The sequence below is a fragment of the Oenanthe melanoleuca genome, chromosome 14 (assembly GCF_029582105.1).
Source record: "Oenanthe melanoleuca isolate GR-GAL-2019-014 chromosome 14, OMel1.0, whole genome shotgun sequence".
Lineage (NCBI taxonomy): Eukaryota > Metazoa > Chordata > Aves > Passeriformes > Muscicapidae > Oenanthe > Oenanthe melanoleuca.
This window is the reverse complement of record NC_079348.1, coordinates 5,912,807-5,937,061: the sequence shown is the minus strand read 5'-3', so window position 1 is coordinate 5,937,061 and position 24,255 is coordinate 5,912,807. Positions and strand designations below refer to the sequence as shown.

General features: G+C 54.1%; 1 protein-coding gene across 5 annotated transcripts in view; it reads left to right on the top strand.

The window, feature by feature from the left end:
* The window catches only part of TNRC18 (trinucleotide repeat containing 18), a 54,955-nt gene that overhangs the window by 8,444 nt on the left and 22,256 nt on the right, over positions 1-24,255 (top strand). For 2 of the 5 annotated variants that reach the window (XM_056503807.1, XM_056503806.1), the window contains exons 2-14: positions 8,249-8,374; positions 8,782-10,584; positions 13,599-13,701; positions 14,064-14,269; positions 14,467-14,613; positions 15,116-15,300; positions 16,054-16,477; positions 16,958-17,905; positions 18,575-18,750; positions 19,451-19,587; positions 20,067-20,195; positions 21,954-22,128; positions 23,168-23,528. In XM_056503807.1, coding sequence (XP_056359782.1) covers positions 8,249-8,374; positions 8,782-10,584; positions 13,599-13,701; positions 14,064-14,269; positions 14,467-14,613; positions 15,116-15,300; positions 16,054-16,477; positions 16,958-17,905; positions 18,575-18,750; positions 19,451-19,587; positions 20,067-20,195; positions 21,954-22,128; positions 23,168-23,528 — 4,920 coding nt within the window. The remainder of the gene's footprint in view (positions 1-8,248; positions 8,375-8,781; positions 10,585-13,598; positions 13,702-14,063; positions 14,270-14,466; positions 14,614-15,115; positions 15,301-16,053; positions 16,478-16,957; positions 17,906-18,574; positions 18,751-19,450; positions 19,588-20,066; positions 20,196-21,953; positions 22,129-23,167; positions 23,529-24,255) is intronic. The other 3 variants (XM_056503809.1, XM_056503808.1, XM_056503810.1) reach the window with 3 other exon arrangements.

Sequence of the window (24,255 nt, the reverse complement as noted above, 5' to 3'; positions counted from 1 at the left end):
AAATAAGCAGCGACAGAGGCTGCGTCTCCCGGGCTTTGAGTCATCCCAGCTCGTGCTGACTGCGCCTGGCAGGAGCCTGGGAGGCAAAACAAACCCACATCCAGCTGCCACCTCCCCGCCAGATGTTAGTGGTGGGGTGGCTGTTTGGGTTTCAGTGGTGGACCCACCAGCGGAGCAGATGGAGCTGCTGTGGGGAGGTGCCACCTCTCTGGTGGCTGTGGTGAAACCCTGGTGGAACTGGTGGCTTGGGGCAGTCCCCAGCTTGGGGAGGCCATTGGGAGGAAGGGGTGAGATGAGCAGCCCGGGTCTGGCACTGTGCAGGCCTGGGTTTGCAGGATGGGGGTGTTGAGGCTGCTCCCAACACTCCTGGCCTTGGGCATGGTGGGATGTTCTGGCCGTGAGCTGTCACTGTCCTGGACAGGACAGGCAGGGAGGGACCATGGGGTGATCCTGCAGTGAACCCCCTTTCACCACCCCACACAGAGGTAAGGCAGCCAGGGCAGTGGGTGTCCATGGCTGGTGATGGGAAGCAGAGGACAGGAGCAGGCAGGTGGCATTTACCTTTCTGTGGGCACTGGTGTGTGTCCAGGGCTGGTGCTGCCCATCACACAGCGGTGTTTAATTTCTCAATGGGAGGGCAGGGAGATGATGCTGCACAGTCCCATTTAACCTGCTGGTGACCTGATCTTAAGTCATTGTGGCTGAAAATAGACCGTGTTCCCTCCAGGGCACGGCTAATGGTGCTGGGAAAGCTGGGATCTCTCTTTGAAGGCTGATTTAATTGCTGCTGGCAGGCACTCGGTGCAGGTGATGTGGGGACCAGCACTGGTGCCATCCCACAATAACCTCCCCCACCGAGCTCCTGTAGCTCTCCCGGCTCTGGCAGTGAAGGGTAACGAGCTCTTTTCTAATGAAGGCACGGGACTGTGCGTGGGTGGTGCTGGCTTAAGTCTGCGGGCAGGGCTCAAGGAAGGGGGGGGCTCAGTTTTTTGTATAATTTTCTGCACTGAGTTTGGGTGATTTAAAAAAACAATAAAATTTTTAAAAATGAGGTGGCTTAAATTTCTATGCTTAGGAAGGGTGGGGAACACCTATACTGAAAGACTGCATCCAGTGCCAGGAGCAGACTCAGCCCTAGGACCCCTGTGCTGGACACCAGTGGCTAAAGAATCTTCAACATGATGAAGGATGATCCAGAGCAACGGCATTTTCATGCTGTCCTAGAAAATCAGGAGAGGAAGGCAAGACTGCAATCTAGCAGCCAGGTTCTGCATTCCTGGGGATTCTGCTAATCAGCTGGAGAGTTTAAATTATTATTTTTTCAATTTCCATATAGCATTTTAATAAATGTGCAGCCGAAGACTCCTCTGTGTCACTCCTGGCTGTTTAAGGAGAGGTGTGTGGCTGTGTAGTGAGAGCCTGGACGTTTCAGCAGCCCCTGTTGGGGTGTCAGGTTTAATTATGCCAGCGGAAAAGGAGAGGCATCCAACGTGGTGGGGGATTTCAGGCTGGGGGCATGAGGGAGAAGCTTCTGCTGTAGCAGCTGGCAGCGACCCAGGAGCACTGACATTGGTTTGAGTGTCAGGATTAGCGTAGGACCAGACCACTGCTTTGCAGACCCTGTGTTTTGGGCTGAGTGGACTGGCTGCACATCATGTCAAGAATGCCACTGGGATGGTTTCCATCTTGGCCCCTCCAGTGTGTGGAAAAATCACCTTCACTTTGCCAGAGTGATTTGTGTCCCCACATGGGTGGCTTCTTGCTGTCCCCATGCAGATGCTGTTAATGGGGAGTGGTGAGTGAGCTTTTGGGGGATCTTCAAAGTGTCCTGTTGGAGTCTTTTTCCTGAGGCATTGGTATACCTTGGATTGCCTTTTTTTTTGCTACCTGGTGGAAACTAAGTCTCCAGGACATTGGGGCACAAGGAGGCGTGAACACCAGCCCCTTGAGCCCTTCTATTTTGAGTCCCATGAGCCACTTCCCATTTTCTCCTCCTCTGCCATCTCCAGGCTGTTGGGGCTGTTCCAGCTCCTGGATGAGGAGGTGAGCAGCAGGGCTTGGCCTGATGATATTTATTTCCAGGGAAGCAGGGAACCCCTCCATGCCATGTGCTCACACCCTGCCCTTCAGTGTCCTGTGGCTGTGGGAGGCTGGTGATTGACCACAAGGGTGACACAGCAGGAAAATCATGGCATGGCACAGGGGGAATGGCTGTGGTTGGAAACTGGCGAGAGCGCTCAGTATTCCTGTGCTGACGCAGCTGCGAGTGATAGTAAATATTGAGCAAGAGCCACTTAAAAATAAAGCAGCCTGGACACAGATTCCCATGTGGAATAAAATAAAATTAAAAGAAACAATAGAGAGCTGTGCTGAGCTGGAGGGAGAATTCGCCTTGGCTTTTAAGGTAGTGATTTTTGCAGCTGAAGGAAAGCGGCGCGGCGCTGTTCACGCCAGCAAAGTCTGGGAGTGTGGACCCCCCGCCGGAGGATGCTGTCTCTGAGCTCGCCAGGGCCCTTAGAAGATTAAATGGGGAGTTAAATTGCCCTGGCTATTCTGGATCCTGGGGATGGGATCGAAGGCTTTCAGGGGATGCAGAGAATTGAGGCTGTAAATTAGGGCTTTGAAGCTACTGCCAGTCCCGTGGCATGGGGTGTAAATATGGCTTTTGGGGCGGTTTTTGGCGTGGAGAGCGGTGGGTTGTGACAGCAGCTTGAGGCTGCTGGGGACAGGGATAGGGACCAGCCCCTGCTGGAGTCCAGGCACATCTGATCCGGGGGCTTTGGTTTCAGCCTGGCATGTTCAGGGGCTCGTATCGCTGGTGTCTCGTGCATGGCACAGAGTCAAAGCGGCTCCGGTGCCTCGGGTGTCACCGGAGCTGCCCCGGCAGGCAGGGGAGGAGGTGGCAAAGATTTACACTGTCAGCACTCCGGCTCGCAGCTGTTTGCAGCCATAAATGTGTGCATGAGGAATAGCTGTGGCTGTGCCTCGCCGAGCTGCGCGGGGCAGAGATGGGGAGGTGTGTGCTGGATGGAGGGGGAGCCCTGGAAGTCTTCCCCGGGAATCTGCTGCTTCTGCAGGGAGAGGGTGAGGGATGCACCGCTGGTGGTAAGCACAGGCAGCTGGTGTGGTGTTCATCCTGCTGCTGGTGGGAAGGTACTCACTGTGCTTGGACCTTCCCTGCTTTCCTCCCCTCCCTCCCTGCCGGGGAGGATGTAAGCATTTATCCAGCTGTTTGTGGCGTGGACTGTTGTCCCAGTTGGCTGCTGTGAGGCACTGCGAGCCAGACTGGGGAAGAGGTGATTGTGCTCCCGGCCAAGGGCGGCTGCAGCTCCTGCTCTGTGCTGTGCCCAGCAGCCAGCTCTGAACTGGCTGCAGCCGGGCTGCAAATCTCCCTTGAGTGCCCAGAGGTCAGAACATCCCATGGGAATAAACCCCAGTTCTCGCCCCTGTGTTTCCCAGCCCTGCTGGGCTCAGACTGAGGGGTCCAAGGGGTCAGGCTTCATAGCTCAGGCTCTTCTGTGGCCACAACCCCTGGCAGAACAGTGTGTGGTGCCAGCCTCAGTCATGGCAATGTGTCTGTCCATCATGGCCCAGGGAGGATGGGGTGAGATGCTGGCAGTTGGAAATATTTCATAAGTGGCAAAAACGTGTAACGGGCAGATGGGGCTGATGGGGGACACTTACTTCACTTCTCCCGGGGTGCTGGAGGCCACTGGTCTTCCGGTGCCAGGGCTGTGGCTTCTCAGACAAGGATGCCTCGTGCCCAGGGCTCAGCTTCAGGGTGTGCTTTGCAGCCAGCAGTGCACGTGGCCACCTGTTACCCCACACCAGCCACCAGGGCTGTGCTTGATTAAAAGTCTTTTCCAGTTGGAAAGCTGTCCCCAAGAGCAAAGGCTTTGTGCATGCTGCTTCACTCTGGTGTGCTGGTGCTCTTGGTTAGTTTAGAATCATGGAACCTGACTGGGAGAGTGAATTCCTTATTGAGTGGTGTCTCTGCGTTGCTGCCACTTGCTGCCCATGACCCCTCATGGGTGTCCAAGTGAGCTGTCCCCTCTGTAGCATGTTGGCAGCAAGTGTGGAGGGCAGCATGGGGTGCTGAAGGTGCCAGCTGATCACCTACAGCCGAGGAGGGGTGGAGCAGCTTTTCCAGTGCTGGCATACACCCGTGTCACCTCAGTTGTGTGCCCTGGGTCATTGGCCAGAACTATGTCCATGGGGGAGATATGGTCAGTTCCAGCATGTTGCCTTCAGCATTCCCTCCTCCTGTCTGGCTCTTCCACAACCCAGGCTTTTCTGACTTGTCCAGCTGAGAATTTTAGGCTTGAGGTGTGAGGGGCCAAGTTGGAGAAACCCCACATGTTTAAAACTGGGTGACCAGTGGCAGCCCACCCTCTTCTTTCCCCAGCTCAGCCTGGCAGTGCTTTCTGTCAGCTCCCTCCTCACTGGGACCTTTGGCAACCCCAAGCGGGCTGAGCACGTGGGGTCTGTTTCCCTTCCACTTCCCCCAGCATGACCTCCAGCCCCCAGACGTTTGGTGTGTGGTTTGTGGTCGCTGGTATCTCATCCCCTCATCGGTCACATCCCCTCTCGGTGGTGAGTCACCCCAGGCCGTACCTCTTCCCCCGAACCCGTGCCGTTTTGGAGAGCTGAGCAAAGATGAAGAAGATGTTTTCAAGTGGGCTGACACATCTGCACCCGCCAAGTTCCTCTAATAACAGCTCTTAGTGATTTATGTCTCAATTGTGCAAAACAGATATGTTTTATAATCTTGGAGCTGGGAAGGAGGAGGACAGGTGTGTTCATTCATTGCAGCAACTGGAGCATCACAGGGGTTGCATTTTGGCTGCTGGCTATAGGGGTAAGGTGGTTTGAGGGATGGTCTCTATGCCCTGAACCCTTTTACCCTCAGAGCTGGTCTGCTTTGCATCATGTGTGTCCCTGCTGGCATGAGACAGGTGTTGGTGGTGCCTTTCCCAGGCAGTCAGAGGCCGAGCTAATGGGCACACGCATGTGTTTGGCGTGGTGTAACTTGGCAGGGAAGGGGGGGCACAGCCAGTCTGGGCTTGGCAGTGCTTCCAACTTGCACCTCCCTGCCTGTGCTGTGGTGCCAGATTGCCTCTGGGCAAGCAATCGGGCTGGAGGAGCGTGGCTCAGCCTGCCGAGACCTGTCGGCGTGTCCCTGGGCAAAGCGGATCTTGTGCTGGTTCAGCAAACACTCTGGCCCCAGGCAGATGGAGATGGTTGTGGTTTCCCCTTTTCCCCTCCCTTTCTCCTGGCAGAAGCCCATGGTTGGGGTGAGCTGTGCGTTGCTCACTGCGGTAGAATTTCTCCCCTTGGCATCGCTTTCTGGCACGGAGATCCAAGGAGGCAGCGGCTCACCCGCGGCCGCCTCCTGCGAGTGCAGCTCCTCAGCGCACGGAGGAGCAGCAGCTTCACCTCCAGGTCCTGCCCAGGGCACTGGGACAGCAGGTTTTGGGCTATGTGCATCAGCGTGGCTGCTGGAGGGCTATACGGAGGAAGGGATGTTCTGGCAGTGGCTCGAGGTTGGATTTGCATTGGGTTCATCCCCAGGAAAGCTGTGGTTCAGATTTCTCCTCCCTACTCCAGCTCTGGTTCCTGGCAGGGAAGAAGCCAGGTAAATACAGATTGTGCAACTTCTTCAGGCACTTTGCAAGGGAAAAACACTGTTGCTGGTAGACCCCAGGCTGGAGTTCAAGTGGTTCTCTGGTTTTGCTGCTGGTCAGCTGCGTGATGCACCAAGCCATTGCACTTGCCCATGCCTCAGTTTCTCCACTTGCAGAGCTTTGGAATGTGCTTTGAGCTCCTGTGCTGGGCTTTTTTCCCTCTCCAAGGAGCAGTGCTGCTGTTGTGGGCTTCTGGAAGTTACTGGGAAGAGCTGCCTCGCGTGAGGTGGCTTTATGGGTTGGCTGGTGGCATCAGTTCAGTTCTGCTGCTGTTTCCCAGCTGGCATGGTGACACTGCCCTGCAAGGTTCCCAACCTGTCCATCCGAACCTATCCCCAGCTTGGACACTTTGCATTCCCCCTCCTGCTCCTGCAGCCCTGAGCTGAGGCTGGGTGACTGAAGCAGGATGTGATGATGCTGACAGGGGAGGAAGCCCCAGAACAAATGAGGCTGAGACTGACCTGTGTTATCCCTGGGCAGGATAGGATGCCAAAAGCAGGGAGATCCCCTCAAAGGACCAGGGATGTAACTGGTACCAAAATGCCTCTTTGGGTATCAGTAACTTAAGCTGTGTGCAGGTGTCCCTGTGCCTGGTGGCAGTGCTGGAGTTTGTCCCTTCCCTAGAGCCCTGCAGGTGGTTTCATGTCCTTGCACCATGTGCAAGTGGGGACATGCCATGTGTCTGCAGGATGGGATGTGTCTCGCCGTGCTCCCCGTGCCGGTGTTTCCGCCTGCTGGAGCAACTGCAGCTGGGACTGACGTCTGCCTGGGAGAAGGGGCTCACGTGGGGATTTCTGTGGCCGGAGCCTCCGGGCTGGTGTGGCATGGGGTGCTCCAGGGGCTTTGCCATGCTGCAGTCATGTGCTCTGCCAGATGGGACTCACATTCCCTTGGAAATGTGTCACTCCTGCTCCAGATGCTGGCTCATTGCCAACCCAGTAGTGCCGGAGCAGTGACAGTGACATGGCCGAGGCATATATGGTATGGAGTGGAGCTGCTCACAGCTAAGCTGAGCTGGGTTATACCCAACTTTGGAGTAAGAAAAGGTGTTTGGAAATGTTTCAGCGTGGAAGTTTTGGGGCTACAAAGGAGAGGTGTGAATGTGAGCGCATGCTTGGCGCCTTTGCAGCGCTGTGCTCAGGGTTAAACAGCAGGTTTTACCTGGAATGGACTCTGCATTGGATAGCAGGGGCACAGCAGCTCGGCTGGTCCCAGGCACAGCAGCTCCCTGATCCCGGGCACAGCAGCTCCTGGGCTCAGCAGCTCCCTGGTCCCGGGCACAGCAGCTCCCTGGTCCCGCTGCTGGAGGCTGGCGCGTGCGGGTGGTGCCGCTGGGATCTGTCGGGCGATGGATGCGGGCCAGGAGCTGTGCGGAGCACCGCGTCGGTGAGGCACATATGCCGGGATGCAAACATGTACGCCAAAGAGATCCTGGCTGTCTAAATAATGTGAAATATTGACTAGCTCTCGCAGATGGTGCTCCACGTGCGGCTTCGGGGACCGAACTTCTCCGTCTCCCCTTGGGTTTTGGTGTGATGCTGTTTTGAGCCACTTGGATGCTGGACTCCTGACAAACTTGTTGCCTGGTTGCTTTCAGTGGGATTGTTGCATTTGGGGAAGATGGTTGCTAATGCGGGCTGCGGGGAAGGGAGGAGGGTTGCAGAGGGCTTGACTGGCTCCTTCAGGTTCTCCTGATGGATTTAACTCAGTTTTGAAATGATGGCATGGGCTGGGATGCTGGTTCTGGTGGACGGTTGGGTTTGTAGTGTTGCATGGGTGTCGTTTGGTGGCAGTGTTGGAGAGGAATTGCTGCCTGTAGCCAACCGTGTGTGTTACTACTATGGTGATTGTATTCACTGAGGAAATGCTGATGAGGATGATTTGCATGAGGGTGTTGCTGGGGACTCAGTGTCCAGGACATCCAGACCACTGGCAGCAGGGTTGTGAGGATATTCTGTTTTTGTATCAGCTCGTGGATGGATGTTACACTTTCTCATATATTTTGCCTTCCTCTGGGATAAGATGCTGAGTTTGGATAGGTGAAACTGCTTTTTGTGAGCTGCTCTGGAGGATGCTCTCGTGTTTTCTCAAAGCCTGTAGCCAGTGCTGGGCACCTGCAGTGGGAATGAGCTGTGTTGGCAAAGCTGTGCTGGCAAGAAGGTCTTATCATGGCTCTGGAAGCACGCTGGGGAGTGCCCTCACCCACAGGTTGCTGTGCTTGTGATAAAACATCTTATCAGCCAGGTGGTTTGGTCACTGAGCCCTCATGCTCTGCTCAGGAAGCACCATGCTCCATTTGCTGCAGGGTTGGAGCCCCGCAGAGGTGCCCGGGTTGAGCTGGGGCACCCAGTGGGGGTCAGTACCTGAAGTGGGGTCCCCAGGCAGGGTCCCTGCCCTGGGCTGCGTGTGCTGTGTGTCACTGTGTGCGTCCCTGCCGCCGCCGCCGCTCCTGGCGTGTGAGGGACCGACAGCCACAACAGTCTGTGCTCCTGCGGGCTCGTTCCAAGGCAGCGTGCTGCTTGGGATAAAACATGTTTCCCTCTTCTGTTTCCCGTGTTCTGCAGGCTTTTCCCATCTGCCTAACGGTCTCTACCCATCGTACATTCCCCTGAGCCACCTTGAACCTCCCAGTGCTGGCAGTCCGCTCCTGGCCCAGCTGGGACAGCACAGCCTCTTTGAGTCACAGAAAGGTGAGTCTGGGATCCTTGCCATCAGTCACCCCAGGGTACTTACCCTGTCCTTTGAGCTTGTTTGGCTGCTGGAGTGTTGGGGGTGAAGAGCAGGAACTGCCTTGGATCATCAGCCAGGGTTGTTTCCTGGGCTGAGCAGTGCCAAGGTTTTGGATGTGGCCATCCTGTAGGAAAGCTGGCCAGGTCCCTCCTTGAGGGGTGAGCGTGCATCAGAGACAGGGCTGTCTTGCATCCCACATGGAGGAACCTGCTTGGTCTACTTTGCTCTGGGCATTTTTGTTTAAGACAAAAAAAAAAAAAAAAAAAAAAAAAAAAAAAAAAAAAAAAATCCATTCTTTCCTGGTTTGCCACCCCTTGCCTGTCTCTGTTGGAAGCCTGTGATAATTTTGGTTGCTTTTACTCTGCAGATGGATTCTACCTGTCCAGCCACGCAGGCCAGTCCGCTTTGCACCCGCAGCCTCCCCTCTCAAGGACCGTGGGCAGCCACACGTCGAGCGCTTTGCTCCGGGAGAAGGACCTTGGGCAGCTGCACAAGAGCTCGAAAGAAGGCCTGAAAGAGCCTGGTGGGAAGGAGCGAGCATGCCGCAGCGATCTGTCCCTGCCCTTTGCCAAGAAGGAGAGCAAGCCCAAGGAGGAGCCCCGACCCCGCAGTGTGGTTGACCTCACGCAGGACACCAAGCCCGACAGCGACCGGAAAGTGAGCGTGGTGGAGAAGGCGGCGAAGGTCGGCGAGCGTCTCTCGCCGTTCCTGGCCGAGCACATGCCAAATCGGGGCGCAGGCAGTGGGGAACCCAAGTCCAAGAACCCGCTGCAGAGCTCCTCCCTCAGCAACTGCAACGGCGGCGGGGACCCCCTGCTGAAGGTGCTGGGTGCCGAGCAGGACCGCTGTGCCAAGGATCCCGCTCGGCACGATGAGAACATGAGGCCTTCTGCGCACGCCCACGCGGAGCGGCTGAAGCGGGGGGAGCCCCTCGTGCCCTCCGTGGGCGCTTTGCACATCTCCTGTAGCTGTCCATCCCCACACCCCTCGCAGACGGGGAAGATGACGCCGGCCACAACATTCCCTCCGCAGCCCGTCCATTCCAGCATGTACACCATCTTCCCGCCGGCCAAGGAGCTGGGGAGGGAGCACAAAGTAATCGCCCCCACCTTCGTGCCTTCGGTCGAAGCCTACGACGAGAGGAGCGGGCCCATCCAAATCGCCTCCCAGGCCCGTGACAACAAGGGGAAGGACAAGGACCTCGGCAAGGTGGGGGTGCTGCAGTCACCCACGGAGCGGTGTCTTGCAGATGCCTCCCGCACACTCTTGTCCCAGGACTTTTCTTGTCACAGTGATGCCAAAAGGATGGAGGTTCTGAGAGAGAAGGGTTCGGTGATCAGGACGAACTCCATGGCGCTGAAGAGACAGGTCACTTCAGAGCCCTTCCTCAACCGGCCGGGGCTGGGCTCTCCGGAGAGCAGGGAGTTCCTGGCCTCCAAGGATTTGCTGAAGCCGAGTCCGGAGGCAGAGCATCGCCCCTGCGAGCGGGACCGCTTCCAGCGCTCCAGCTCCAAAGAAGCAGCAAAGGTCTACGGCACTTTGGACTCTTCCCGGCAGCACCTGGACCACGGTCAGCTGAAACCGCCCGAGCAGAAGTGGAAGCCCTTTGAGATGGGCAACTTTGCCACCACGCAGATGGCGGTGCTGGCTGCTCAGCACAACCACGTCAGCCGGGTGGAGGAGGAAGCCAAGAAGGTGTACCTGGACCCCAGCGGATTGCCGCGCTCCTCGGTGGTGGGCTCGCGGGGCGACGTGCTGCACCCCGCCTCGCACAGCGAGGGCTCGGCCATGCAGAGCCTCATCAAGTACAGCGGCAGCTTTGCCAAGGAGACGGCGTCCCGGCAGAGCTGCGGCAAGAAGAGCCCCTTTGGGGGTTTGGGCAACGTGAAGTTGGACTCTGCACAGCTGGGAGCATCCAAGGTGCAGCAGCTGCTGCTGCAGCAGCCTGCGAAGCAGCTAAAGAGGGACCCCGAGAGACCCGAGAGTGCCAAATCCTTCGGCCGTGAGAGCATCGGCTCCCAGGGCGAGGTGGAGGTGAGGCACCTGCCTGTTGGCATTGCTGTGGCTGTGGCCAGGCAGAAGGACAACAGCAGCAGCAGCAGCAGCAGCAGCAAACTGGGGCCCAGCTTGGCAGACCGGGATCGCTCGCTGTCTCTCAGCAGCATCAAAGGTAGGTTCCCTAGGGATCCTCAGGGCTTCCCTGGAGGATCTGTCCCCTGGGAAGAGCAGCCACCCAGTGCAGGCTGTGTACTATGAACTGAGCTTGGCATCTTCGTCTTCATTTGCCTCCCTTGCCAGCCAAGGACGTTGCAAACCACAGTGGGAAGCAAGACCCCCTGTGCAAGAGGTAGTCAGTCCCCTGTCCCTGCTTCCATCCCCTCTGGCCACCTCTGGGGACAATCCTGCTCCATGAGTTTGATCCATTAGCAAAGGGAGTGACAGAGAAACCTCTCGAACCACCTTTGTGCTGGTGTTGTAATCTCATGATTTTGATTTAAGCCATGGTGCTGGCAAGAGGGGGATGGCACCAGAGAGATTTTGGTTCTCTGCTTGGCTTGTATAGCAAGATAACACCCGGGGGCTGCTGGGCACAGGGCTCTGGTGTGCCAAGGAGCGATGCCAAAGCGAGCGTCTGGCGAGCAACGGTTGGCTTTCCATTTTTAGCCCTTGCCTCCCCCATTTTTCTGCCTTTGCCCCCCTCTCCCAAACTTCAGTGGCAAGAAGCAGTTTCCCTCAGGCAGCAGCCCATCTCCCCATTCCCATCCCTCCCCAGAGCCGGGCAGGAGCCGGCCGAGGAGCTCGTGGGCAGCACAGGGAGCTGTTTGTTCAGCCGTTCAATCGTCCCAGACGCTCCCAGCTTGCGTTAAATGTAATTTACTGAGCCGAACTAAAAGGCTGCAAACAAGGGTTGAATTCTGGCAGGCCTCTGGGCTCGTTGCTAAGTGATGCAGTTGGCTTTCAGACAGAAAACAAGACTGCTTTTCTCCTCCTCTCGCCCCCCAAATGCTGCCCCCCCTTTGTGTGCCAGGAGATATTCGTCTAATAACATTAGCTTGCTTGCGCTGAGTGGACGGTGCTTGAATGTTTAGACCTTTTAAGAAGGAGAAAGCAGGCTTTAGTTGGCTAATCTGTAGTATTTGGCAAGTAAAATGCAAGTATTTAGTACAGGGCATTGGTTGTCAAGGGAACGGACCTAAGCCTTTCCTCCATGCATAACTGATTGAATTTTTCTATGCAGTCCGTGCGTCATGTTCATATATATAGACAGAATGATCATTCACTGTCTGGACAATCATCGTTCTGTCCAGAAAAGGGACTGTCCCGTTGGTGGGATGGAGGCTGGGCGGGAATTAGAGGTCCTTCAGTGTTTGTGTTTGGGTGGGGGTGTGGAAAAAAGATGATGAACTCGTCTAGAAATAATGAAGCACAAGGGGTGTGGATGGGAGAGGGAGGAGCGGTGATAAAATAACAAAATAACACAAGTCTAATGAAAGTTTGGGAGTGGGGGTCTACTCACCTTATGCCAAGGAAGGAAGGGAGGCTTTGAGCTCTTGGAGGAATTGCTCCATATTGCTGGCACCAAAGAGACAGCTGGGCATTGACTGGGGGAAAGAAATGGGAAAAGGGGCTCCAAAGGGAATGCTGGCAGAGAGGCAGTGGAAGATGTTTGGGCTCCAGAGGGATTTGTGAGCCCCCGTGCTGTGCAGGTTGGGGTGTAAAAGTGAGCAATGAAGGCTGTGGGGCATCATTCAGTGAGTCAAGGAGGGGCTGGTTGGGCTGCACGTGGTGTCCTGGCAGCCTGTGAGGGAGATGTGGTGACCCTGGAAAGTCCTTCGGGAGGGAGAGCTGTGTGCCAGGTTTTAAAGCATCTTTGTTTTCTGCCTGGAGCCCGTGGAAGGAGCCTTGGGAGAAGGAGCTGGGAGAGATGTTGTCTTGTTCCTGGATTCTTTCTGACAGTAAAAGCTGAGGGAATTGGAGACTTGACAGCAAAAAACCCATGGGCTGTCCAGGTTTGTGGAAATACACACTAGAGCTCTCCTTGAAAAGACTGCCTGTCAGCAGAATAGACTTGATGTTCCAAGATGTTTTCCCATATGCCAAACCATATCCAGACAGGAGAGTGAGGACCCTGGGAAGGGCTGCTGGGTGCAGTCCTGAGAGGCTGAGTGCTCTCTGCAAGGGCTGGGATTTAGAAGTAGATTGTATCACCAAAGCATAGTGCAGAGAGGGGCAACAGGGAAATGTGTGAAAAATGAATATGCAAGAAAGAAGCTAGGCAAAAAAACTAGGGAGAAGCAAGCTTAAAATCAGGCAGCTGGAGTGAAGACCTTGGGCAAAGGGAAGGGTGGCTGTAATACCTGGTCCTGGCAGAGCCAATTGCGGCTCTGCTGCTCTTTCCTGTGAAGGTGCCTCCTTACCTCTTGCAAATGCTACCATGCCAGGCTGTATTTGCAAGAGCTATGCTGATTGTGGACAAGTGGTTCCTCCAGCCAAACACCCAGCCCCCCTTTTTGGATTCCTGCCCTCGTCTGCCATATGTGTCCCTGCCTCACCAGGGATAACCTTTCTTGTTGCATGTCTCTGGGGGGATGCAGATTCCTGCTGATGGTTGAATTGCAGAGTGGAGCACGCTGGTTTCGTGAGGGTCTGTATTGTTGGTTCTGCCTGTTGCAGGACAGGAATTCAGAGCATACTCAGTGCTCTCAGACTGATTTACAAGATCAGAAAGTACTTCAGAAAGTGCAGAGATAAAATTCTTCCCCTCTCTGAGATGTGCTAAGCAGGACTATGTGGTTTGATGGAGGATTTAGCTGCATCTTGGCTTTTGCTGGGATGGGAAATCTGCCCCTGTCCTTCAGCACAGTGGTTCCTTTGATCCTCCCAGGCCGGTAGCTGTGCTGTCCTGGGATACCAACCTGGAGTGGCAAGTAGTCCCTTGAAGCCTTGGAGACATGAACCTCAGAACATAGGCACTTGGGTGCTACCAGGAGAATATTGCTTTAGTGAGAATATCTTGATCACACAGAGAGCCTTGCCTGGTCTTTCAAGATTTGTACCTGGAACATCCTTGGGGACACTGGTGCTTGAGTATACTGGCTCTCAGGTACTCTGCTGCATTCCCAGAGAGGGGACAGCTTTCTGCAGACCTTTTCTCCTGTCTGATGGTGCTGGGTTGTCTCTTAGGGCACGGACGCTCCGAAGATGACTGTGGGGACGAGAGGAGCCGCCACCGGGACAGCCACCTCCTGGCAGGGCGCTTGGAGCGGGATCAGGAGAAGCTGCTCAGGTGAGGTGTGCAGGGAGGTGAGATCTCTTATCATAGTGTCACAAGCTGAGCTCAGGGACAGCATTGCATCCATCCTGGTGTAGGTGCTGGCACCAAACTTGCTGGTGTGGGGAGGGATGCTAAGTGGGGTACATGGGGCTATAGGCAGATCTTAAGTCCTCAGCAGAGCAATCCTAATAGACAGCTGCAAAACCATGCCTGCTCCAAAGGGCTGGAGAGATGGAATGTTTTATTTGAGACCTGCCACCTCCATCACTGCCCTTGGTTTGCAAACACCTGTTCTGCAGGCTGGTCCATACTCCTGGGTCCTCCATCACTTGGACCCTCTCTCAGTCTCTCTCTCTTGCCTCCTCCATCCCCAGAGAAAGCAAGGAGCTGGCAGATTTTGCCCGAATCCACCCGTCCAGCTGCGCCACGAACGGTTTGAACTCCAACCTGATGGTGACGGGAGGCCCAGCGCTGGCGGGCTCCGGGCGCTGGTCTGCAGACCCCGCCTCGCACCTGGCTGCCCACCCCTGGCTCCCCAGGACAGGGAGCCCCTCCATGTGGCTGGCTGGCCATCCCTATGGTGAGTGCCCTGTGAGGGAGTGTCCAGAGGGTGTTCACACCAATGAAATCCAGGGAAAAATGTTGCTGCAGCCCCATGAGGCTGTTTGATGAGCTCAGGGAAAAGGGAAGGAGGTGCTTCAAGCAGCAGATGACTTCTTATGTGTGTAGGAGCTGTCTGCATTCCCTGAGTTGTGATTTTGGTGGTTTTTTTTCCAGGACTTGGTCACCCTTCCCTGCACCAGGGCATGACTCCAGGCTTCCCCCCTGCCATGGGGGGAGCTCTCCCTTCCGCCTACCAGTTTGCCAGAGACCCACAGTCTGGGCAGCTTGTTGTGATCCCCAGCGAGCACTTGCCACACTTTGGTAAGGATGTGAGCTTGTCCCTGAGGATCATTCTTTGACAGCTGTGGGGAAAACAGACTTTGGAGAGGGCCAGAGAGGAGCATGCCTACCTGTGGGGGTCAGCAGGCACAGCTGTAGGCTGGGTATGAGCAGGCCTCTCGTTAGGTGTGTTTTGGAAATGGAAACATGTAATCTTTAGCAGTGGCTCTTCATTCACTGCAGGACCCTGCAGAGTTTGAGTCCTTGGTCGGGAGAATTTATCATAGGCTCAGGCATGGACAGTCAAACCAAGGGCTGGAGAGCAAAGTTAAATGGCCCTAGGACCCAGGAGTGGTGGGACTGGGGCTGCAGAGGGGAACACAGCACACTTTCCCCTCTGGTTTCTGGTTGTATTTCTGCACAGCCCAGTGTTTGGCATTCCTTACACTCTGGGGCTGTAGAGACCATTGCCCTGAGTGATCCTGAGTCCTTTATCCATCCTTACCCTGCTGCCTCCCTGACTGCATGTCTGCTCATTCCACAGCAGAGCTGATGGACCGGGCACCCCCCCTGTGGCCTGCTATGTACCCCCCGAGCAGGAGCTCCCTCCAGCACGCTCACCAGCTCCAGCTGCTCTCCCATCAGCAGCTGCTGCGGCAGCACGAGCTCTACATCCTGCAGCAGCAAGCAGCCCACGCCATGGAGCTGCAGAGGAGTGCCCAGCTCGTGGTATGTTTTCAAGAACTTCTTGCTTGGCCCTGAAATGAGCCTGAAGTTGGAGTATTTGGGGAGAAATTGCAGCTGTGCCTGTGTGGGAAGTGTGTCTCAAGGATGTGGATTCATTGAGTGATCGTGCCCTGATCTCTGGGATATGAAGTATTTGGTGTATCCTGCAGTTAGAGTGGGTTTTGGAGAGGTTTGGTGCAGAGCCATTGGGCAGTGCTGTCAGAAGAGCTCCCCAGCAGCAGCAGTGCAACCTACATTGCTTCCCATGGGATGGCTCTGTATAGTTGAGTGGTTTCATCCCTGGTCCAAACCTCCAAACAAATCTCCTGAGCAGCTCAGAGAAGCAGCTGCAGGATTTGCAGCAGTCACACTGGTTCCTGGAGAGAGCTCCCATTCATTAAAAGGTTTTGGAGGTCATGAGCTTTCATTTGGGTGTTTCACACTCATTCATTTTTATAGTAGTGCTCTGGTTTTCAGTCTTCATTTTACATGTGGGCTTGCTAGGCTGGAGGCTTGGAAATAGGAATGGTTTGCTTTGGATGTAAATGAAAGCTGAGACATCCTTCTCATGATTCCTGGAGCTGGGCATTTGTAACAAAGCTGTTGTAGATCAGTGTCACCCTGCATCAGATTGATCTTCAAATGGTCTTGCAGTGGGGGATGTGTTTTATTCCACTGCATCTTTGATAAGACCATTTTTTTGGTCAGCGCCACTTTCCAGATGTTGTGCTGAGTTTTGCTCTTTTCCTGTCACAGGAGAGGTTGAAGGCAAACGAGCAGCGTGTGGATATGGAAGAGAAGGTGACAAAACGGAGCCTGGACAGTGCCAAATCAGGCCTTTCCTCCTCTGCCCCGGGACTGGTGCACCGAAAACCACCTGTGCTGTCTCCCAGCGCCTCCACGTCCTACAGCAAGGCTGTGAGTCCACCTCCCCTCTCTCCCAGGGCCTCACCCGTGTCTGTGCTCAAAGCTGAGGTGATCCAAAAGATGGAGGAGCCACCATCGCAGCCAGCCTACTCCTACCCTGCCACCCCCAGCTCCCATCCCTCCAGCCCACCCCCTGCCTCTCCACCCCCTGCCCCTGCCATCCCTCCAAAGGAAGAGGCGCCCGAGACCGTGGAGAAGAAAGACCTGGAGCTGGAAAAAGAGGCTGCTGGTCCCTATCAGGCCTTGTTCCCAGGTAAGAGAGCCCTGCTTTGGCAGAGTCCCATTGTGTTTGTGCCTGCCTCCCTTTTTCTCCTCGGCTCTTTCCTGCTTCTGTCCCTTCCCCTAGGAAAAGCCACGTAGCTCCTCTAAAAGCAGGGGAGAGGGAAGGAGCAGGGCTGGTGTGATGGACTGGGATTGATGCCTGGGTGCCTGGGGCTGTAGGCTCACTTCTTCCCTTGGGCCGAGCCTGGGTTGGTTCTTCCAGAGCTGGAGTCCCAGTGGGAGAGGATGCAGGAGGCAGATCTCTCTCCAGTTGCATGAAAGTGCTGGAAAAGTGCAGAAGGGACCTCTGGGGTGCTCCTGTGTCAGGAGAGACCCAAAGCAGCTATTGCTTGAGAACAGGAAGAGAAGAGAGATGATGGAAGCAAAGGGAACCAGCTCTGTGCCTTAGTGAGAGAGAAGGTGCTTTGGAGACCCAGCCATTACACAGTCTGTCCCTTCTGATATCTTGCAGAGATCCCCCCTGGATACCCATTCCAGTCCCTGCCTCCCTCCTTTGGAAGACACTATCCCTACCTCCTCCAGCCCCCCGCAGCGTCTGATGCGGACGGCCTGGCTCCTGACGTCCCGCTGCCTGCCGAGGGCTCTGAGCACATGGACCTTTCCTCAGAGGTCAAGCCCATCCACCTGTCTCCGTCCAAAATCCTAGAGCCCATCCAAGCAGAAGCAGAAGAAGAATCCTTGGAAGAGAGGGTGAAATCAGAGGTGCAGATGGAGGAAAGCCAAGAAAGCATCTGTGAGCAGGACATGGGGACTCTGAACATCAGCACCTCTGCAGCCGTCCCAGTGCAGAACGTGGACAATTGCAATCTCCTGCTGCACCAAGGCGAAGCCCTGGGTGCTATGGAGCAGGACCAGGAAGACCTCCAGAGCTGCCCAGCTCCTTACCAGGTTGTGGCCTGCCCTGCAGAAGCAGAGGCTGAGGCAGAGGGCGGGGGTGGAGCAGAAGCCTGCTCCATGCACATGGACTATGAGGGTTTGCTCGTGCATGCGGAGAGCGAGCCACCCGAGATGGACTTGACGCCCCAGCGGGAGGAGGCCTCTGTGGCCATGGATCTGCAGAGTGCTGATGTGCCCCGGGCCAGGGAGTTTCCCAGCCTGCCTCCTGAGGAGGGGGAGCAGGGGCCAGAGATCCCTTCCTACACAGAAGAGGCAATCACTTGCCAAATCCCAGATCTGGACATCAAGCCGGGTGACCCCCTGGCTGGGATGAATGCTTTGGTGGCTGCTACAGAAATGCCTCAGGCTTGTTCCTTGTTGACTACCACCACTGTCACTCCACCCCAGATGAAGGTGGAGGTGTTAACTGACCAGACCCTGGAGCACTCCTTCCTGCAAGGGATCACTTTGCTGAGTGAAATTGCAGAGATGGAGCTGGAGAAACGGAAGCAAGAAATGCAAGGTAAGTTGTGAGTGAGGAATCTGGTCAACTTCAGACCATGCTGGTTCTCCCACGAGCTCTCCACGTGGGCAGAGGAGTGGAGTCACAGGTGGGATCTCTTGCAGCCTCAGCCAGGCAGCGAGGAGAGCATTGCTCTGAGTTTCAGGAGTGGCTGGTACTTCAGATGGGGTTGGAGCAGGGGTTTTGTTGCAGCAGGGATGGGGTTGGAGCAGGTTTTTGTTGCAGCAGGCTGAGCTACGTGTGGCTTTTGTACTGCTCTCCCTTCCAAAGGCCCTCGCCATGTCTAGACAGTTTGTGGTATGTGTAGCGGAAATGGAGCCCCAGTTGCTTAGAGCTGCCAGGGTAACACCCTTCTGGCAGGCACTGAGTCCACAGTCTGCTGGGGTTTGGCACCAGAGGCCCCAGTAGCTCCAGATGATGCTTTCCAAGAGCTTGGCAGGTCCTGAAAAGAATCTCACCTTCCAGTAACTTCCTGAGGTGAGAAGTGATGGGAACTGCCAGTTACACCATGGCTGAGTACAGCAGGAGGTCTCAGGTGGGGGCTGAGGGTGGCTGGGGGGCTCCTTGAGCAGCCATAGTGGGGAAAGGGCCATCAGCCTCTCCTCGTGCCTGTTGGAGGAGCAGTTTTGGAATGTGATCTTCTATAGCTTTTTTTTCTGTCCTTCCCAGCAGGCCCAGAAAGTTTCCCTGTGCGGCCAACGCTGGAGAGTTTGCTGGCTGCCAGCACCCACATGCTCATGGAAGTACTTTCCACCCCCTTCATGGAAAGTCTGAAAACCATCCGGCTGCCTCGAGAGCTGAATCCCAACAAAAAGTACAGCTGGATGCAGAAGAAAGATGAACCAGTAAGTACTCTTAGTGTGGCTGAGCTTGGAAAGCCCCAGTGCATCCACTCACAAAACTCACTGTCCCAGCCCAGTCTGGGGGCTCATGCTGGCTCATGCTGCCCCTCTGCATTCAGCAGAGTGAACTGAGTTCCCTCATGTCACATTCCTGGCTGCACAGGAGTCAGTGGGCTGCAGTTTAGGTTCTTCCCTTGTTTGTTACTCAAGGTTCAGCAGGACCCTCATCAGCCCTGGAAGTGATGTTTTAATGTGAAGCCAGAAGAACCTGTGTATTACTGTTTTGGCCAGAGGATAAATAAATATAGTGGCAGGAGGGTTTTTCCTTGTTTTTTTTTTTTAATTTACTGACTCTTCCTGTGGAAGAGACTGAAAAATTATTTTGTACAGAGCAAGTAAGTATTCCAAGATAGGCTATATTGTGATCGCTCTTTTTAAATAAGATAAAAGCATTTTATCCTGCAGGTTCTCTTCCAGGGTTACAGTCCTTCAGAGCTGATGCCATCCTGTGCATAAACCACAGAACATCTTTGCTTTGCTGATTTCTTGGGTGCCACTCTGGGCTGTGCTGGTTGGCAAGGATTCTCTCCTCCCCTCTCAGCACGAAGAGTTTTCTGCCAGATTGCATCCTTTGGCCATTGCCAGGGCACCCACTGAGCACCCCCTGGCCGTGTGCTGAGCCTCTCTTGCCTCCCCACCCCAGATGTACTCCATCAAGTCTGCCATTGAGAACATGGACGCCATGGAGCTGGACTACAGGATGAGGCTGGCGGAGCTGCAGCGGCGCTACAAGGAGAAGCAGCGCGAGCTGGTGAAGCTGCAGCGCCGCAGGGACTCCGAGTAAGTCACAGGCTGCTCACCCAACTCTTGGTTTTTTCAGCTGGGCACTTTCAGGGCCTCTTGGCCCAGGAGAGAAAACTGCCCTCCATCCCTCCCTGCCTCCTCTCCTCTCTTCTCCTCCTGGTACATCCCGCCAGAGCTTTGCACAGCACACTCCTAGGCTATGTGACATGACAACCTGGTAACTGGTGACTGCAGCTGGGAGACTGTGGTAGAGACAACCTTGGCTTCAGCAGCTCAGTTTAGCAGTTTGGTGGCAGGCGAAGGTTCTGGGTTGGCTCCCTTTCTTGCTTGCTTTCTTTTAATTATTTTCCCTTTTTCTTCTTTTTGGATTTATTTTATTTTTTTCCCTGTTTGTTTTGCTTTTTGGTCACAAAATTTGCTTTTGCTTTTTTTTTTCCGTTTCTTTTTTTTTCTTTTTTTTTTTTTTTTTTTTTTGGTTGCCTTGGTTAACAGTGAAGCGTGTGGTTTTTTTAAAGGGAAAAGCATGACGAGAAAAGTAGAAGCTTGGCGAGAAGAGGCCCTGGAAGGCCCAGGAAGAGGAAACTTGGATCAAGCGCTCTGTCACCCATTAAGGAGAGAGGGAAGAGTGACAGCAAGAGTGGAAAGTAAGGCTGGAATTTGGGGAAGATGGGAACACGGCAGGGTCTCTGCGCCAGGGTCTGACTTGGGGAGAGCATCTCGGATGCAGCGGGGCTCGCTGTGTTGGCAGGCTGGCCTTGTGGTGGGAATGCAGTGCCAGTCCTCCCTCCCTGCAGGCAGAGCACGTGTTGGTGCTGGGTGCAGGTAGGACAGGTGGAGTTGAGTGAGGTGATATGGCTGGCAGGGAGCTGTAGGTTTTGGAGTTGGGGAGTGTGTCCTTGTGTGCTTTCAGGAGAGCAGATGGTGCAATCAGGTGCTGCAGAGCCAATTGTAGGGATGTTGGTGTCAAAACCAGGAAGGACAAGGCTATTCCAGGTTATCTACTTTGTAGGACCTTTCTGCTGTGTTTCTTCTGTCTTCCTCTCTGTTTCCTGAATCAGTGGGAGTTGGTTTTGCCTGACATCTCTCTTTCAAGCATCTGGATTATTCCCTGCTCTGCTTTTTTCTCTTTTGCAAGTCCAGCTGCTCTTGTTTGGATCTCACCACTGTTGGCCATCTACCCTACCACAGATGGCCTCTCCAATGGGAAGGCATTTTCAAGCTGCCTCCCTGCAATCTCCATATTTTTCCAAATGTCCTTTTCAAGACTGAAATCAGATTCAGGTGCCCAGCTCCCACTGACCAACGCTTCTTCAAATCTTCCTCTTGGTGGCTCCGTGTTTTGCTCTTCGTGTTTGGGGGGCTGGCCAGGCTGGAGGCATCCAGAGGAGTTGTGCATGTGTGGGTGTGTGATGGTGCTGTGTGTGCATGTCCCTGGATCACAGGGGTGCTGGAGCAGGCTGCTCTGGAGATGGAGGTGTACCCTCAGCCAGTGTCCAGGGCCTGAGGTGTTGGTTTAGCTGTCTGTGCAGGTCAGCAGAGAGGATAGAGGGAGGAGAAATACTGGAAGCTGAGGAGGCTGCCCTGTGTCAGTGGCTTTGTGGTGATGGTCTGACCAGCAGGCTTAGTGTGAAGGAGGCAGCATATGAGAGCTTGAAATGGAACTTGGTAGGAATCTTGAGGTGCTGACTGATCATCCATCAGGTAGTTACTGGAGATGGCTGGGGAGCCGGGAAAGATGTGCTTATAATCTCACCTACTTTATTTTTTATTTTATTTTCTTATTTATTTACCCTCTCCTTTCCCCCCAAATCCCAAAACAAGTCCAATGACATAGATCACAAATGCCTTTCACATGGGGCTCAGCTTGGAGTCTGGAGCGAGCCAGTCCTTGCAGAGCCTTTGTCCCTCCCTGTCACCCCTTGTGGCATTGCCTGCCACCTCCTGCTCACACCAAAGCAACCAGAGCAAGCTGGGCAGTGAGGCACCTCCCTGGGCCTCAGGAGTCTCTCTCTGCACATACAGAGTCCATGGAAGTAGAAGTGGGAACAGACCTTAAGGGCCAGCTCAGCTGTCAGTCTTTCCTGTTGCTGCTCTGTACCAAATCAGGCACTTTTTGGTGGCTGTTATCAAGACACCAAGCACTTCCTTTGGAAGAACACCTTGCAGGTCTCTGATTTCAGGCACCCTCAACTGTCCTGGTGGCCAAGAGTGTGCACGAAGGGCTCCTTGGCTCTGCAGTTTGGTGGAAAACCTTGTCCAAACTGCTGTCACTTCACAGTAGACTTGGCTCCCACTGAGGATCCCCACTGTCTTAGGAGGCATTTAACCTCTCTTTTGAGCTTGGTGGGGATCACAGGGAGGAAAGCCCCCCCACCTTGACCCATCCTGTGCTTGGCTTGCAGACTGAGCAAGTCCTTGTTGCTCTCTGAAGACTCTGAGACTGGTGAGGGCATGAAGAAGAGGCACAAAGGGGCCCTCCCGGAGGAGGACGAGGATGTGGAGAGCAGCAGTGGCAAGATGAAAGGGAAGAACCCAAGCTGGGATGAGCACGATGCAGCTCCCAGCTTCTCAAACGAGGTCAGTGCCCTCGTGGGGAGCGTGGAGCCACAGGCCAAAAGCCCATCTCTTTCCTGCTTTGCTGGTGTTGGCTTGGACTCCTGATCTTCCAGTGTCTGCTTTCAGTTCACATGGGTTTAGATGCTCCTCAGGAGAGGATTGTGTGCAGTGGAGGGGCTAATGTTGGCTTACAGAGGTTGAACCTCTTTGGAGGGCAGCAGAGCCAAGTGCCTTGGAGCCAGCCAGAGCTTTCAGTGCTGCACTGGCTCTGAATCCAGAGCAGGGCTTGTCTCACCCCTTTGCCTATTGAGAGAGCAGAGGAATGGATCTCCTGAAGCAAGGGAGGAATGGGAGCACAACCTTGCTGTTTCAAATGCAGGGTTTTCTTCTGCTCCTGTCGAGGCAATGAGATATTTACTGGAGCTTTAAGCTGCTGATGAAATCCAAAATGCATGCAGGCAAAGTACTGAGTTAGAGCTGCTGTTATCTAGCTGTAGCACATGTAAAATATATTTGCTTTTTATAAGAAGCAAGAAAATACTGAAAAGGTTGTAACAGCTCTGGCTGTAGTGTAGCTGATGCTCATGCTGAGAAGTATTTGGGGTTTTTTGGCATCCCAGCCTCTGGAGCTGGTTGATTATGTGAAAATCCGTATTTATTTGGCTGGGTCTTGGGTAAAGAAGATTTTTAATCCTTGTGATTTAGAGAAAAGCTTGTAAAACCAACCCAAACATACCCTAAAAACCAGGTGCTGTGGATAAAAAAGAACTTCAAAGTATGTTGTTCTATGAACATATTTCTTTTGGAAGAACATTGAGGTTTTCTAAGTTAATCTTGCAATTTTGTAGTGCTCAGTAAGAGCAAAACTGTACTGTTTGCTTACATCTTCCTCTGCTTCTTCCCTAGAACCATGGTGGGTTGTGGCAACTGGGGCTAAGACTATCACCTTGAGGCTTTATTAACTACATGCATGAGACAATTTGGAGGGCTAGTAAAATCCCTCAGATCTGCCATGGTATCTGCTCTAAGTTCACCTTGTCTCTTCCTTTCACCTCGGCAGTTAAAGCTCAAAAAGAAGAAGGTGCCATCAGATCAGGAGCAGCTGGCCAGCAAGCTTGACAAAGCCCTGTCTCTCACCAAACAAGACAAGCTCAAATCCCCCTTCAAGTTTGCTGACAGCTCTGGGGGAAAACTCAGAAACAGTGGAGGTGGCAGCAGGTACCTCCCAGCCCACGAGGCTCTGCCAAGCAAGGAGGAGAAGAGCCTGGCCAAGAACCTGGGCCTGTCATTGAAAACCTCCAAGGAAGGTAAAAACAAAGTGACTGCCAAAATGAAGAAGATGGAGGTGGGGTTAAAAGTCAAAAATCAGCTCAAGGTTTCCCATTCACCAGCAATATCTGAAGTTAGCAGCTACTCCTATAGTAAGTAACCTCTTTTTTATCTCTTCTGTCTGTAGGAGGGGTTGCAGTGGGAGTTTCTGGCCTATTGAAAGGGGTCTTGCAAATAGGTCTGGTTTTTCTCATGAATGAAAGGTGACCTCCCAGTGACTGCTGCTGCATCTCTGGGGTCAGCATGAGCTGTCTGCTCATCTTGCTGTCCGAGGGGAAGCCAAGATCACTGTGTTTCTTCCTGATCTGTGTTGTATTCATCATCAGTGGGGAAAAACACTTAAAGAAGTTGACCCATGTAGGTTTTGGTAGGAGTAGACACTCCCCTTCTAGCTGTCAGATGAGCAGGTGGAGCCTCTTCTCTAGGAGGTGGTTGACTTTGGAAGTCCTTGTTGAGTTCAGTGGGCTTGGCTTTAGGATTATGCCATGGAATCTGTTGGAAAGGAAAAGCCTGCCAGTGACACTGATGTTCCTGAGCATCCTCCTGCCCTTTAGTGTCATGGCTTGCTTCCTGGCTGGCTGTGCTGAGCCTTCCCATCTGTCTCATCAGAGTTTGTCCCCACCCCACATCACTGTGGTTATTGTTACTTCTGAACCAGAGTGTGCCCGAGGTGAAGGTTCCAGCAACTGACCCCTGTTACAGAAGGAAAAGTCTGAATTGCTGACAGTGTTGGGAAAACAGTAGAACCAAACATAGGAGAGTCTTTAACAGTTCAGGCAGACATTGGGGCAGAGTTTATGGTCTGAGACCGTTGTGTAA